Raw genomic sequence first — 14,511 nt, forward strand, 5'->3', positions numbered from 1 at the left:
AATCTGATTGAATGGAATTAAACGAATGAAGTGATGACAAATGTATCTTTAATGGAATTAAATTTTGTTAAATGAGTAACAGTAACTAATTCCCCCCCCCCCCCACAAAAGGACAAAGATCAAAGTTTTTTATTACGATACCAACTGGCATCCGATTGTAGTGTCCCTTTTCAAATCACAAGAAATTTATCACAAAGAAAAATTATAACGGATACAAAGATTGGTGACAATGACAATGATAAGTACCAAAAGTGCAGTTAAAGGAACACGTTGCCTTGGATCGGACGAGTTGGTCTTTGAAAAGCATTTGAAACCGTTTGTTATGAAATGCAAATGGTTAGATAGATAATTTACAAGTCGAATATAATGATCCACACAAACATGCCTCAAAATTGCCAGGTTTTCCTTTTACGTCACACAGAAACACGATCGGCCATTTAGTGGGATCAAAATTTTGACTCCATAAAATGGCCGATCGTGTTAGTTTGCGACGTAAAAGGAAAACCGCGCAATTTGGAGTGATACTTGCATGCATCATTATATTCTACTTCGAAATTATCTATCTAACCATTTGCATTTCATAACAAATGGTTACAAACGCTTTTCAAAGACCAACTCGTCCAATCCAAGGCAACAAGTTCCTTTAAGTTGAACACTGAGAAGGCACTTTTCAATGACCCTTCCAACTTAAAATGTCCAGTGTTACAGTGAACATTTTTGGGTAACTAGAATTGCTCTCCCAATAAGAATAGGTTCTTGTGTTAACAGGGCCAAATTTCAAAGAGCTGCTTAGCCACCCAAAAAGTCACTCAACACAAACAATGTAAGCTTACCCCCCAATATACCACATGCAACCATCTGCAACTGGTATCTTGCTCATGTTTGCTTAGTAGAACCATGGAGGACGGAAGAGAAGGAGTTCGAACAAAGGGACGTCAAAAGTCAAACTCGTGGTACCGCGGTCGTTTAACGACACCTCGTAATCACCCACATACCTTACACAAACAATGGGCGACCTGGCGTATGTGAGTTTGCGCGTGCGCACTTGGTTCTTCACCAAACTATAGCGTTGTATGTCGTATGGATATAATAAAGGAAAAACTTTTTTTTTGAGACGCGATAACATTTTTGGGCGCTACCGGACACCTAAACGACGAACACAATTGAATACCAACCACCCTCGTGCGCGTGTACCCAAATTTTGATCCACCGCTAGTGACCGGAAAGTTGCAAAATGTGAAAATATGCTATGATATTTCCATGAAAACACCACAAACGGTAATGAAGAAGTGTACTGTATATTCACAATTCTTGTCTCCAATGATTCAACTTTACACGGAGGCAACAGTGCAGAGCGGCAGTACCGAGCCTTCTGTACAAAGAGATTTAATCGCGGTTCACTAATCAGCCATCCAGCAGGAGGTCTCCTATCTTTTTCCACTGGTCAGACAGGAACCATTGTCCGGATTTTCTTTTGTTACTCTACGGTTTGGCGGGCCGTTCATACTCCTTCTCTTCCTTCCTCCATGGTAGAACAATTAAGCAATACTTTCTGATAGAGCAGCCCTATAGACCTTTATCACGTTGCACCATCTTGGTCATGTTCCCCGTTACCAATAACAGTAATGAATGCTAACACCAGACCATTATTTCAGCCAGTCTCGTTTTCATAACAATGAGTTGGAATGGAGTAAAATCAAGATGACCAAACCGAGATAAAGGTCTACGGGAGTGGGCCCTTGGGCCCAACATTTCCCTCTCCTACATGATTTATGCACTACAGTTTACTTAAAGGTAGCTCAAGATAAGTGAAGATAGTGAAGTGAAGTGAATATCAAATGCCAGGGAATCTGGCACCAAGTCAAATTTATAAAATATGACCGCTCTTGATGTCATGAAATTGTCTGTGAATTTTTACTCTTTGAAACTCACAAATGATTGAATTAAAGTGATAATTTTCTGAACTTTTTAAACTTTTTTTTTAAATAATCCATATACACCGATGTTTGTTAGCATGTACTAACATGTACCCGAGTTCTATGAAAGAAATCATAGGCATATTACTCGGGTGGGATTCGAACCCACAACCTTTGAAATTCTAGAGCAGTTTCATACAAACTAGACCACCGAGATTGCCCGGTGGCTAGAGGCAAAATGAATATTCTTTATCCCTGATGCGCATTTAACATCTAATAGAAATTTGTTAACATTCAACAAAATGAATTTTTGCATTTCAACACCCTCCCCAACACAATACAATCACGAAAAACTGTTTGTTTCCACCTAAATGTCTAATCTAACGTCTGAATTACTAATACAACCTGTCCAGTTTAATCCATGCACTATCTGATGTCAACCTCTTCCTGTCTGCCATGAGTATATTGAGCAAATCAGCATTCTCCCTTAAAGACACTGGACACTATTGGTAATTGCCAAAGACCAGTCTTCTCAACATATGCATAAAATAACAAACCTGCGAAAATTTGAGCTCAATTGGTCATCAAAGTTGCAAGATAAAAATGGAAGAAAAAACACCCGTGTTGCACGAAGTTGTGTGCTTTCAGATGCTTGATTTCGAGACCTCAAAATGCAAAATCTAATTCTGAGGTCTCAAAATCAAATTCCTGGAAAATTACTTCTTTCTCGAGAACTACGTCACTTCAGAGGGAGCCGTTTCTCACAATGTTTTATACTATCAACAGCTCCCCATTATGCGTTACCAAGTAAGGTTTTATGCTAATAATTATTTTGAGTAATTACCAATAGTTTCTCTTGCCTTTATCACTAGTCTGCTTGCCAAATACCAGTTAAAACACCAGAGAATCAGTCACTCTTCACTCCCAGTGATCTGACTGGCAAGTGCAGTCAGGAAAAGCATTTGAACCAGTAAAAAACTGATGGACTAGCAAAATGACAAGCTACATGTACATGTAACGGGTCCTGCTGGCCAGTCACTAAACTCATGTGTGTACTCATTTCTAGTACATGTACCTTGGAAAAGTGGAGCATCTAATTTCCTAACTTAAAAAACCTCGGTACATGAATGAGTTAATGAGATACAAAGTGGAGGGAAATAAATGTCAAGTTTAAAACTTGGTGTTCCAAAAACCTCTAACAATATGATTCACAGCAGGACATCAGCAACAGTACCAGCCAAGCTAGCTCTAAGGCAGTGCAGGGATGAGACTTGAAGTATGTAGTATGTGAAAAGAGTTCCTGAATATGGCTTGCGGCCCTGGGTCCCCCCTCTTTTGGACCCTGTACGCCAAAGATGTTTACAGGTTCAAACTCTGTGCATAGCCAGAAACTCAATACCTTGTTTGGACTAAGTGTGGACTGTTTCCATAGAGTTATATATAAGAACTAGAGGGCGCACTGGCCTATAGACGCGACCCGGCATGCGCGCATGCGGCCATTGGTTCCGTTCATGCGCATGCGCGTATAGTCTTGGTGCATATTCGCTGGTTTTCCTTTCACACACAGCGCGGCCAACTCACCGACAGCGCCTGCATCGCCCGTAACAAGAAACCACTTGCATCAAGACTAGCGCGGGGTCTCCGCTCACAATCGGTTTTAAACACTGGTCATTATCAACGGTTTAAACACCCCAACGTGACGCGCTCTCCACCAATAGGAATAGCGAAACTGTCTGAGGTATTTTTGAATACTTGATTAAACTAGACAGGTGTATCCTCTTAACATTACCCATACACATTACTACATAACAATTAAAACAATGCATTTAACTTGCACTGTAACTACATTTAAAGCCATGCATAAATTACACCAACTACCAGTGTTATATTACAATACAATCACAAAACACAAATTTGTTGATACTATTAGCAATCCAGAATATTTTGTACCTTTTGAACTTTTCTGCAAATGGTACCTGAGTAACATCTCAGTTAGTAAAAGACATTCTTCAGTTTAACCCAAAATTAGTTAGTATTTATGAATCAATCAAAATCCTTCAGCTGATGGTTAACCCAAAAAAAACTCCTAAGCCTGACCCCAAGCGCGCCCGGCCACAAGCCCGACCCCAAGCCCTGCCCCAAGCCTGGTCCCAAGCCTGGCCTCAAGCCCGGCCCCAAGCCTGGCCCCAAGCCCGGCCCCAAGCCCGGCCCCAAGCCCGGCCCCAAGCCTGGCCCCAAGCCTGGCCCCAAGCCCGGCCCCAAGCCTGGCCCCAAGCCAGGCCCCAAGCCTGGCCCAAAGCCCGACCCCAAGCCTGGCCCCAAGCCCGGCCCCAAGCCCAGCCCAAAGCCCTATCCCAAGCCAAGTCAAAAGCCTGTCCTGAAACTCAGTCCAAAGCCAAGCATGGTTAGTATGGTATTGATGAACTTGATTCACTAAAACCACAGGATGGATTTTAGAGGAATTGGCGATGCTTGGGCAAAAAGACTTTTTCTTTCCAGTTCCATTGAGAAAATGTACGAAACAAATTTAGTTTTTTTTCGCTTTCTTGGTGTTTCCCTCATATGAAAGCTTTGTCTGCACACTTTGACCCTTTTTTATACGGCTTCCTTTTTTGGGGGGAACCAAATTTTCCTCAAACACTTTTAGATTTTATCGATTCTTCTAAATCTAGCCTATAAGGAAATTTCATTGGAATATTTGAACGCAAAAAGGTAAACTGCTTGAAACATTCATCATCAAGCAAGATAAAAAAAAACAGGACAAGAAATAAGAACAAAGATAGACGAAAGGGAAAACCCCTTTTTATATTCCATGTTTACATTGGAAAACGCTAAGATTGTGATTGTTTACCTGGTTATGACTTGAAAAGGTAACAAAACCAAAATGCCTCGATGACATTTCAAAATGTCCACGTTGCCACCTGAAAGAGGTCCCATGCTGTTCTTCCACCTTTCACGCTCACCCATTTGTGTTCTGAGCCTCAAATTCGGGTAGCAGTGAAAAGAAGCATTACATAACTATGTGTTGAGATTTGCACTGAGCGAGACCGCCAACAAAGGATTAGATAGAAAGCTCAAATGGTAGAGTGCTGGCATGTTAATCTAGAAGTTGTTGGCTCAAATCCCACTCCAGCAAATTTGTATTTGTTGAACTCCAAACCATTTAAAATTTATCCAGTCAGATTTCCTTGTGGTTTATTATTTGAAATCTGTATTGTCCTGAGAATGTAACAATGACACTCTCGTCCAAACAAATACATAAATACATTACAAGTGAAGCATGCAGTTGAAGCTCTAGGCCCATAGGGCGGTTCCGTACAAGTATCGAACGCCATGTGGATGTTGTCTCGGCTTGCGCTGAGTCAGAACGACCCGAGGACAATTTCACTTACTCTGCGTCAACCGCGGAATTCTGTGCTTACAGGGCGACACACAGGTCTAAATTTTATCAGACTTCTGTATTCCTCCATTCAGATATTTCCTGTTAAGCTCGTCTGAAGACAAGGAACGAAGTAAACTGTCCGAAACGTTGAGTTCACCCATTCTTCTCAAAACCATGAATCACTCAAAAGAGATCCAACTATTTTTTTTATGGCGTCATCGTAAATTTCTGACGTGATTTCTTTCCACCGTGCAAACTTTCAAGCCATATTTGTATATGATGGTTTAGGCTCTTAATCTAACCCATAACACATGCAGCTAATTGCGAAGCATGCCTGGATCCTCATTCGTCAAGCGGCCAAGGCAACTTCCATTTTGAAAAGAGCACCACCCTTGGAAAATATGTTGGAATATTTCTGAGGGGGCACATGAATCTGTGGCCTTCTAGTAATGGGAGAGTTTTGAGACGTATTGGGTGCCCCTTTCACAAACTTTTGTATTTATTTTTGTGTGTGCAAGTTCGCCCCAAGTTTAAAACTTTCTAAGACTAACTGAATTTTAGGTGAAGCTGCTATGGGAGACCGAGACCAGGGCCCGCGCAATTTTATAAGCTGTTACAGAGATCATTTTGCTTAGCAAATTTATTCGCTAAGCAAAAAATTACCAGAGTACCAGTTATGTCAATGTATTTTTTAACACACCATTTTGGGCCGGTAACAAGTACCTGCTCAGAAAAAGCTTTCCATGCTAAGAAACTAGCAAGCAAGAGAGTAAGATCTTTACACTCTTTTCTAGAATCTCAAGTTCTGGAAATCTAAAAGTTACCGTCCAATCCCTACTCATCCAATGTAAACATGTTCGTCATCTATTCAAAATGATCAGAATCCGAGTAAATTAGCGTCGGAATAAACATATTTTTAACTGCTAAAAGTAACCAAGTCTTTCGTGTCGTAAACAAAAAACACTCAACTGACGAAAAAACACTGTTCCCATAACAACAAGAACAAACATCAGAATTTTCTCTCTCTGCAACGACCTCTACTAATCAGACATGAGGACGGATTCCCCCCGGGGGACCATCACACTTGATTTTGGTTCATGAATGGCCCCCGGACGTGTCTAATTTTGAAGTGGATTGGTGGACAATACTCCAATCTTGGGTCTTGCCAAATTGGTTTTCGATCCGACCACCACATCCCGCTCTTTAAAGTGACTGTCTGGCCTCCTGATGAGACAACTATAAATGATAATTGCGGACATACCTTTAAAGAGGGGACGCCACTCTCTCTCTCTACTTTATTATAAATCCTCCCAAGTACCTTGCTGTTACAACCCCTTTAAGACAACCGCCTCCTGCCGCTTTCCATAGCTAGCTAGGCGTGTTGTGGGGGAATTTTGTATCCTTATGATGAGGTGGTATCTAGCTGGAACCGGTTGGAACAAGTTGGATCCGGCTGTGATGTGACCACCTGGATGGTTTTCCCTTGGGGCAGACTGGTCTGTATCCAGTTGTACTTTGCTTTTCCATAACACCACAGGATGTTTGGTGTCTAGGTTTCAGACCCATGCAGTCCAGCCTTCGTAGAGTGTAGCCAGGTTGTCTAGGCTGGTTGCTTCCTTGATCACAAAGTCCACCTAAAAGGGGAAGAGGATCAGAGCAAGAATGAAAATATGCAGAAGTCTTTCGCGACCTCTTTTGGCCTGTTTGTCTTACATAACGATGACGGTAGGTTGTCATGGAGGTCAGTTTACCATGCGTCCCCAGGTCAGTTTATCATGCATCCCTATTGGAATTAGTTTTGTCATTCTACAGAAAAGTCACGGTACTCTAACAACAACAAAGTCCAATGGGAACACAACATTAATGAACTAGCCTACTCTAATCCCTCTCCAACCAACCTACAGAGATTATCTCTTAATCCACTATCCTAGTGGCTTAATTCCTCTTCAACTTACCTGTTCAGGTATACTCAGTCTCTTTGAAGGGTCAGGATCTCTTCCGTCAAGCTTCCCCTTAACACGACGCCACACGTTGATGGCGTGGGTGTTGCGCACTTGGATCACCTTACCGGTCCGTGGATCGCGCATCACGGACGGAGAGCCTTTGGGCTGCTGTGCTAACACTGAGGGATATATAAAAAAAAAAGCTAGTAAGCTTAGTTTGCAGGGAGAAGAAACAGAGAAATGGAGTGAGTGTACATTAATTATTAATTAACATTTAATTAACATTTATTTCAACATTTATTTCAACATTTATTAATGTAACTTACATCAGAAGAATAAATGAAATTATAACACATCTCTTGCCTGTTCTGTATTCTGGTTGGCTGAAACATGGTCACGTGGGATTAACTAATATAGTCTAGTGATCGTGCCCGCGTGCTTTGCGGGAACTAGTACCCGAGTGGGCACTAGTCTTTGAAAATAGTGCCCGGTTACAGCGCCCTCTCTTGACTTGAACTGTGAACAGCAACTACAAAACTTCCTTTCTTTTCCAGATTTCTGTTCTTATTTGACAATTAAGACCTCGGGAATTAAGACCTCGGGAAATAGGTCCCTCTTCTGGTCACTCAAAGTCCCTCCGGGGAATAGACGTATACTAGTTACCTCATTGCCAGTCACTATGTGTATAATAGTATTTTAGTGGGAACAAGTTTTACCGAATACCATACATGGCGCAATGTCATCAAGCAAACATTGATACATAATTTGAGTACAATAAACCAATCTTGTTTGACAGGTAACCAGTCAATAACAAGTGGAACCCTGCTCAGCAGTTTATATCTGCTAAACAACTTTGAAGAAGGGTTTGAAAAAAAAGTAGAGAAGCAAACAATTTTGTTTTCAATTTTTTCTTTAATTAAGTAATAAATCACAAGGGATATCATAATTGTGATGGGCTCAGTGAAGTTGAGTCACAATTAACTTTTTAAGTTTTATAGTTTTTTTTTTTTTTTTTTTTTTTTTTTTTTTGGGGGGGGGGGGGGTTATAAGAAACTCACAAGCAGCTTTGGAGGCAATTGGTGGCGTGGCTGGGGTCCCTTCGGCACCTCGACCTAGTATTGACGAGGATCTGATGGGTGAACCAGTCTTACTCCCTTTGCCATTACTGCTATCTTTAGGCTCATCCACAGGGGTGGCACCATCACTCACTTTGGGCGCTGGAAAAAAAAAGACATGTGAGAATAGATTTCCAGTAGTTGTTTAGTTTCAATGAGTGGTTATACCAAGGGCAAATTAATTATAGCCTGAACATTCAATTCACTTCTCTTCCAGGCTCGAGAATAATGCCAAATACCGACCTTGCTCGCTTGGCAGATGTACCTTAATAATAATAATAATGAACCGCACTTATATAGCGCTTCACACAACAGTCCCGAAGCACTTTACAAAAACTAATGAGTAAACAGGTAAGTTTTTTCAGCAGATGTTTGAAAACTTTCTCGTTTGGAGCAGTTCTGATGTTGTGCGGCAAGTTGTTCCAGAGTGAGGGTGAAGAATATGAGAACGAGCGGTGGCCATAAGACTTTGTGCGAGTGATGTATGGGACTAGTTGAGAGGTAGAGCTGGAGCGGAAGGTACTATGAGGTACATAAAGATGAAGGGGATCTTGAAGACAGTGAGGTGCGGATTGGTCAAGAGATTTGAATGTCAGCAGGAGAAGTTTGAATTCTATGCGTTTGACCCCGCATCCCAATTATCAGTGCGACATAATAAGCTGTGTGATAAGCCCTGTTTTGTTTGTGTTTTACCACTCCACATTATGAATTACCGCACTACAGATTAGAATTAAAAGTGTAGAATTGGCATAAGTCAATATAAGGCTGCTCAAATGAGAGTGATCCACAAACCAAAAGCACATTACAAAAAGTTGCAAAAAATTTCCAAATTATCCTCTTGTCCCGAGCAACTACCAACTTCGACCGGGTTGGATCATGGTAAGTTTTTCGTCCAGTGGTAATGAAGCTATTTGAAGCTCAACAATTTTTCAACTAAAATCGATTAAGTGATTCAGTTTTTGAAGTTGTTTACCTTGGTCAAGTAAGGGTAGTCTGGGTACCAATGGAGCAGCTAAACCAACCAGTTGATCACACAACCTTTAGGAAGAGAAAGTTTGCATGAAGTATATTATGTTCAGCAGGCCTGCTAATAAATTTGATCAAACTAGGTACAGTCGACTCTCGTAGAACAGATTGAGATTTGTGGATAAGCTTCATGTTGAATCAGCCCGTCGAATTTGTTTTTAACATGTATGGTATAATAAACAACTAGGCATCTTATGTAAAAGCCATTGGACACTTTCGAAACAGAAAAAAAAAAAAACTCACAGATTTACAAATAACCTACAGGGTTTACAGAAGGTAATGGTGAAAGAATTCTCTTGAAATACTATTCCATTCTCAAGAATTACGGATTTATTTTAAACACATGTCATGACACGGCGAAACGTGCGGAACCAAGGGTGGGTTTTCCCGTTATTTTTCCGATGATTGATCGATTGAGCCTAAATTTTCACAGGTTTGTTATTTTATATATAAGTTGTGATACACGAAGTGTGGGCCTTGGACATTACTGTTTACCGAAAGTGTCCAATGGCTTTAAAACACTTTATTGAATTTAACAAATATGATATCTGAAAAGGAGACATTTGAAATTGTCCAAGAGTTAGAGCACCAAAGTGTCCACTGTGAAAAGAATGCATTTATTTTGTGAGATTTGTGGAAAGGTCTTATCACAAAACCTAAGCCTGACAACCAATCAGTTGTTTTGGTATGTACATGTATTATTAGACATGTTAAATTTGCATCGGGGATAAAGAATATTAATTTATACTCGGTACTTTCCGGAGTCCTGTGAAAAAAAAATGTATTATTGCTCTTTTTTAGTGATTTTTAAATGAATAATAACGAGAGAATGGAGGAACCGACCTCTTGGTTTGATCTTCAAGAATCTCCATCTTGGGAGCGATCTCAGATAACTTCAAGATGCTTTCTTTATCCTCCTCAGACGAACCTGTGGCAAGTGATCATGATGAAGACAACAACATTAGCGCACAGTGATATAATAATAATAATAATAATAATAATAATAATAATAATAATAATAATAATAATAATAATAATAATAATAATAATAATAATAATAATAATAATAATAATAATAATAATAATAATAATAATAATAATAATAATAATAATAATAATAATAATAATAATAATAATAATAATAATAATAACAATGAAAACTTATAAAGAGCACAAATCCACAAAAGTGCTCATGGCGCTAAAATACAAACAATTACATTAAAATAATATACAATAACAAAAATTAAAACGTTAGCCTAAGTTGAGAAGAAATCTGGAAACTACAACAGACTGGACTTTCTGCTCAGTTGCATTTAGTGTCAAGTATTTCCTTACTTCCTATATCACCAATGTGAAATGTGGTGGAACGTGCAATATGTGAACTAAGTGTCATGGAAGAGTCGAATATCACACCAAGATTACAAGCTTTTGTAACAGCGGTAACTTCAGAGTCACCAACATTAACATGGGGAATAGTAACTTTAGTGAGTTGTTGCCATGAACCGGGTATAAAATTTTTAGTTTTTTGATCATTAAGCTTAAGGAAATTATTCAGCATCCAAACACAAATTTCACAAATTATAATAATAATAATAATAATAATAATAATATCAAAGTCTTATATACCGCACGTACGTGTATCTACCAAACAAGGTACTCAAGGCGCTGAGTTTATACAAACTTTCAGAAAGATAGGTAATTGCAGTGATGAATTTTGAGACCCAATTATTTAGCACCTTATAATAGTTTACAAGGTGCTACGGCGCATACAGCAGCCACAGCCAGGAACACTGGGGCGAACCCCTTCTCTTTTCGAAAAGTGCACTGGGTTCTTTTACATGCATTACACAACACATGGGACCAACGGCTTTACGTCCTAACCGAAGGACGGAGCAATGGTTAAGTGTCTTGCTTAAGGACACAAGTGTCATGGCTGGGGATTCGAACCCACACTCTGCTGATCAGAAACACCAGAGTTTGAATTCAGTGCTCTTAACCGCTCGGCCAAGACACTTCCAAATTATGTAGCCTTTTGATATGTAGCCTTTTGTCAAGGCCTGTTCCCCAGGGGATGCCTATTTCAGGGGTAAGGTGATCCTAGTGTTAAAGGATCACTAATATTCCCCGAGGAATATAGTGTGAAAAGTGCCCTAGCTACTAAAATCTATTATAACACCCCTTGCAAGTATTGTGCCTGCTCATTGGTTTAGAGCGCGTCACATGACATGTCTTAGTTTCGCTAGACGACGGCCGTGTGATAGTGCGTCGGTTTGCCATGCGCTAGTCCGAAGACTAGCACACGGCGCCGTGCGCTAGTCTGACAGACTAGCACACGGCGTGCAGTACCCAGACGTCCGTTGCGTGTACGAGGATGATAAATTAATAGTCTGTAACCATTTCGGATTGCACGACACTACATACAACACATATAAGTAAAAGTGTTTGCAATCTGTATTCGCGTCGTCCGTGGATTGTAGCATTCAGGTCTGTAACTTAATAATAATAGTACAGTATTTAGAAATGTTTGGGGCGTTATAAAACAAATATTGACTGCTTTTACTCATGCAATGGTTAAAAACTATGACTCCCTTGGTGATCCCCGGAGCGTTCTATTTTCCCGAGGCGAAGCCGAGGGAAAATAGAACGCTCCGGTGATCACCTCGGGAGTCATAGTTTTAACCATAGCACTCGAAGCAGTCAATATTTGTATACTAGTCTGAACATCCGTCTCCCTCTACAGCTACTCACCAACCAACAGCGTCTTGAGAGTAGATGTGAACTCCTCCGAGTAGCCCTTGTACTCCACCATGAACGTCTTGACCACTCCCTCACTACCGAGGCCACCGTCTTCAACCTCATCCTCTTCCCCCCTGGCTAGCGTCTTCAGGTGAGTCTTGACCTCTGACATGAGCTTGTGATGAGTGGACAGCGTGTTCTTAACCGCGTCGATTTGAGAATGAAGGGCATCCTATTCATGACAACAACATCTGGTTCTTATATAGTGCATTTTACAACAATCGTATCAATGTGCTTTACATTAGTCCCCTGGTCATTGGGCCAATAACATCCCTTTAATCTTTCTCAGCTCCCTGGGGATTATACAGCCCTGAGCTCCCGTGGCACCCCAATGGGTTTTTTTTATACACAATATAAACCTCTACCCTCGCAGGTACACATTTATACCGCTGGGTGAAGAGAAGCAATTATAGTAAAGCATCTTGCTCAAGGACACAAGTGTCTATGACCAACTGTTTAGTATCCCCACTCCCTTTCCCCTACCCCGACCCCCCTCTCCCAAACTCACCCTCCCACTATGAACCATGACCTCCTGTTTGGCTACAGCACTCTCCTCCAGTAGTTCCAGTAAACTATGCCCTACCAACTGTTTAGTATCCCCACTCCCTTTCCCCTACCCCAACCCCCCTCTCCCAAACTCACCCTCCCACTATGAACCATGACCTCCTGTTCGGCTACAGCACTCTCCTGGTCAGCTTCCTCTGCTCCAGTAGTTCCAGGAAACTATGCCCTACCAACTGTTTAGTATCCCCACTCCCTTTCCCCTACCCCAACCCCCCTCTCCCAAACTCACCCTCCCACTATGAACCATAACCTCCTGTTCGGCTACAGCACTCTCCTGCAGTAGTTCCAGTAAACTATGCCCTACCAACTGTTTAGTATCCCCACTCCCTTTCCCCTACCCCAACCCCCCTCTCCCAAACTCACCCTCCCACTATGAACCATGACCTCCTGTTCGGCTACAGCACTCTCCTTGTCAGCTTCCCTCTGCTCCAGTAGTTCCAGTAGACTACGCATCCATTTCTTACCGATGGGCAGTTCTGACGTCGGGGACTTCAAGTCGACGAAAGTCTGCTCCAGATCTGAGATGGTAGTGGTGCACAGCTGAGCTTTGTTGCAGCTCTCCTGGCATCTGTAAAGATATATTACAGATATCTTTATTATTATTATTATTGCGGTTGAACAACGAATTGACTAGAGTGGGATTCGAACCAACGACCTCCGGATTCACATGCCGGCGCTCTACCAACTGAGCTATCTCAGTTGGCAGTGTCCCTCGAGGGTGCCAGTCAAAAGCCATAAACCGTAAACTGCCGTGTAGCCAGGGATCACACCCAAATTACGATACAACCTGGGAAGTGGCAGCCAGGGGATCACCTTAAGGGGATGCGACTTTTCATTTCAGATATCAATATAAACCACAAGGGAAACTGACTGGGTATTAATATTATTACCAATGTTAAATAGTGATAATGAAAAAAAAAGGAAAATCAAAGGTGCCTTGCATGATTTCATATTCGGATGGGACGTAAAATTGCATGTGTGTTGTGAGTGCATGTAAAAGAACCCAGAGCGTTTATCGTAAAGAGAAAGGGGTTCGCCCCTGTGTTCCTGGTCTGATTGGCTGCATACTGCACCACAGCAGCTTGTAAACCATTACATAATAATAATAATAATAATAATAATAATAATAATAATAATTTGGGGGGCTAATCATCCTTACTCCCAGCTAGAGCTGAATTGCGACAACGTGTTCGAGAAGCAGGCATGCAAGGGCGCCTTCAGCTGCCAGCCACATCAACCCATTATGACCACGGAGCACAGCCAAGATCGAAAGTGTTTGATTTTTTTCCTGAAGGAGGAAAGTCTGGTAAACCCTCGTGGCACAGCAGAGAACCAACCCATCACTCAACTCACATTATATGGCCACGGCCGGGAATCGAACCGGGGTCACCTTGGTAAGAGGCGAGCGCTTTACGCACAAGCCAACGGTGCCTACACATGGTGCTATGTAAAGGAATAGGTCTCATACTTCAAAACATAGCCATACATTATACCTTGTAGGAAAATACTGACAGCGCGCAGGGACCTTCGCGGTGTTATGCACTATGTTAGAACGGTTAATTATTATTCATAAATACCCCAGACAGTTTCTCTACTCCTATTGGTGGAGAGCGCGTCACATGGGGGTGTTTAAACGGTTGATAATGACCAGTGTTTATAACCGGCTGGCTTCCGCATGTCAGGCGCGCAAGACACACGTGGAACGCAATTCATAGCTGTTAGTAACAGCGGGTAATCTACTTCTTAGCACGCGCGCGTAATCTATTTCT

At 41.4% G+C, this 14,511-nt stretch overlaps 1 protein-coding gene across 1 annotated transcript in view; it reads right to left on the reverse strand.

The window, feature by feature from the left end:
* Positions 1-4,240: 4,240 nt before the first annotated feature.
* Positions 4,241-14,511, reverse strand: part of LOC117292236 (serine/threonine-protein kinase SMG1-like) — an 87,245-nt gene continuing 76,974 nt past the window's right edge. The window contains exons 66-72 of the mRNA XM_033774212.1: positions 13,106-13,310; positions 12,131-12,350; positions 10,226-10,310; positions 9,330-9,394; positions 8,300-8,449; positions 7,254-7,420; positions 4,241-6,932 (exon numbers count right to left, since the gene is read on the reverse strand). Coding sequence (XP_033630103.1) covers positions 6,855-6,932; positions 7,254-7,420; positions 8,300-8,449; positions 9,330-9,394; positions 10,226-10,310; positions 12,131-12,350; positions 13,106-13,310 — 970 coding nt within the window. The 3' untranslated portion in view covers positions 4,241-6,854. The remainder of the gene's footprint in view (positions 6,933-7,253; positions 7,421-8,299; positions 8,450-9,329; positions 9,395-10,225; positions 10,311-12,130; positions 12,351-13,105; positions 13,311-14,511) is intronic.

Source organism: Asterias rubens, chromosome 7, assembly GCF_902459465.1.
Source record: "Asterias rubens chromosome 7, eAstRub1.3, whole genome shotgun sequence".
Lineage (NCBI taxonomy): Eukaryota > Metazoa > Echinodermata > Asteroidea > Forcipulatida > Asteriidae > Asterias > Asterias rubens.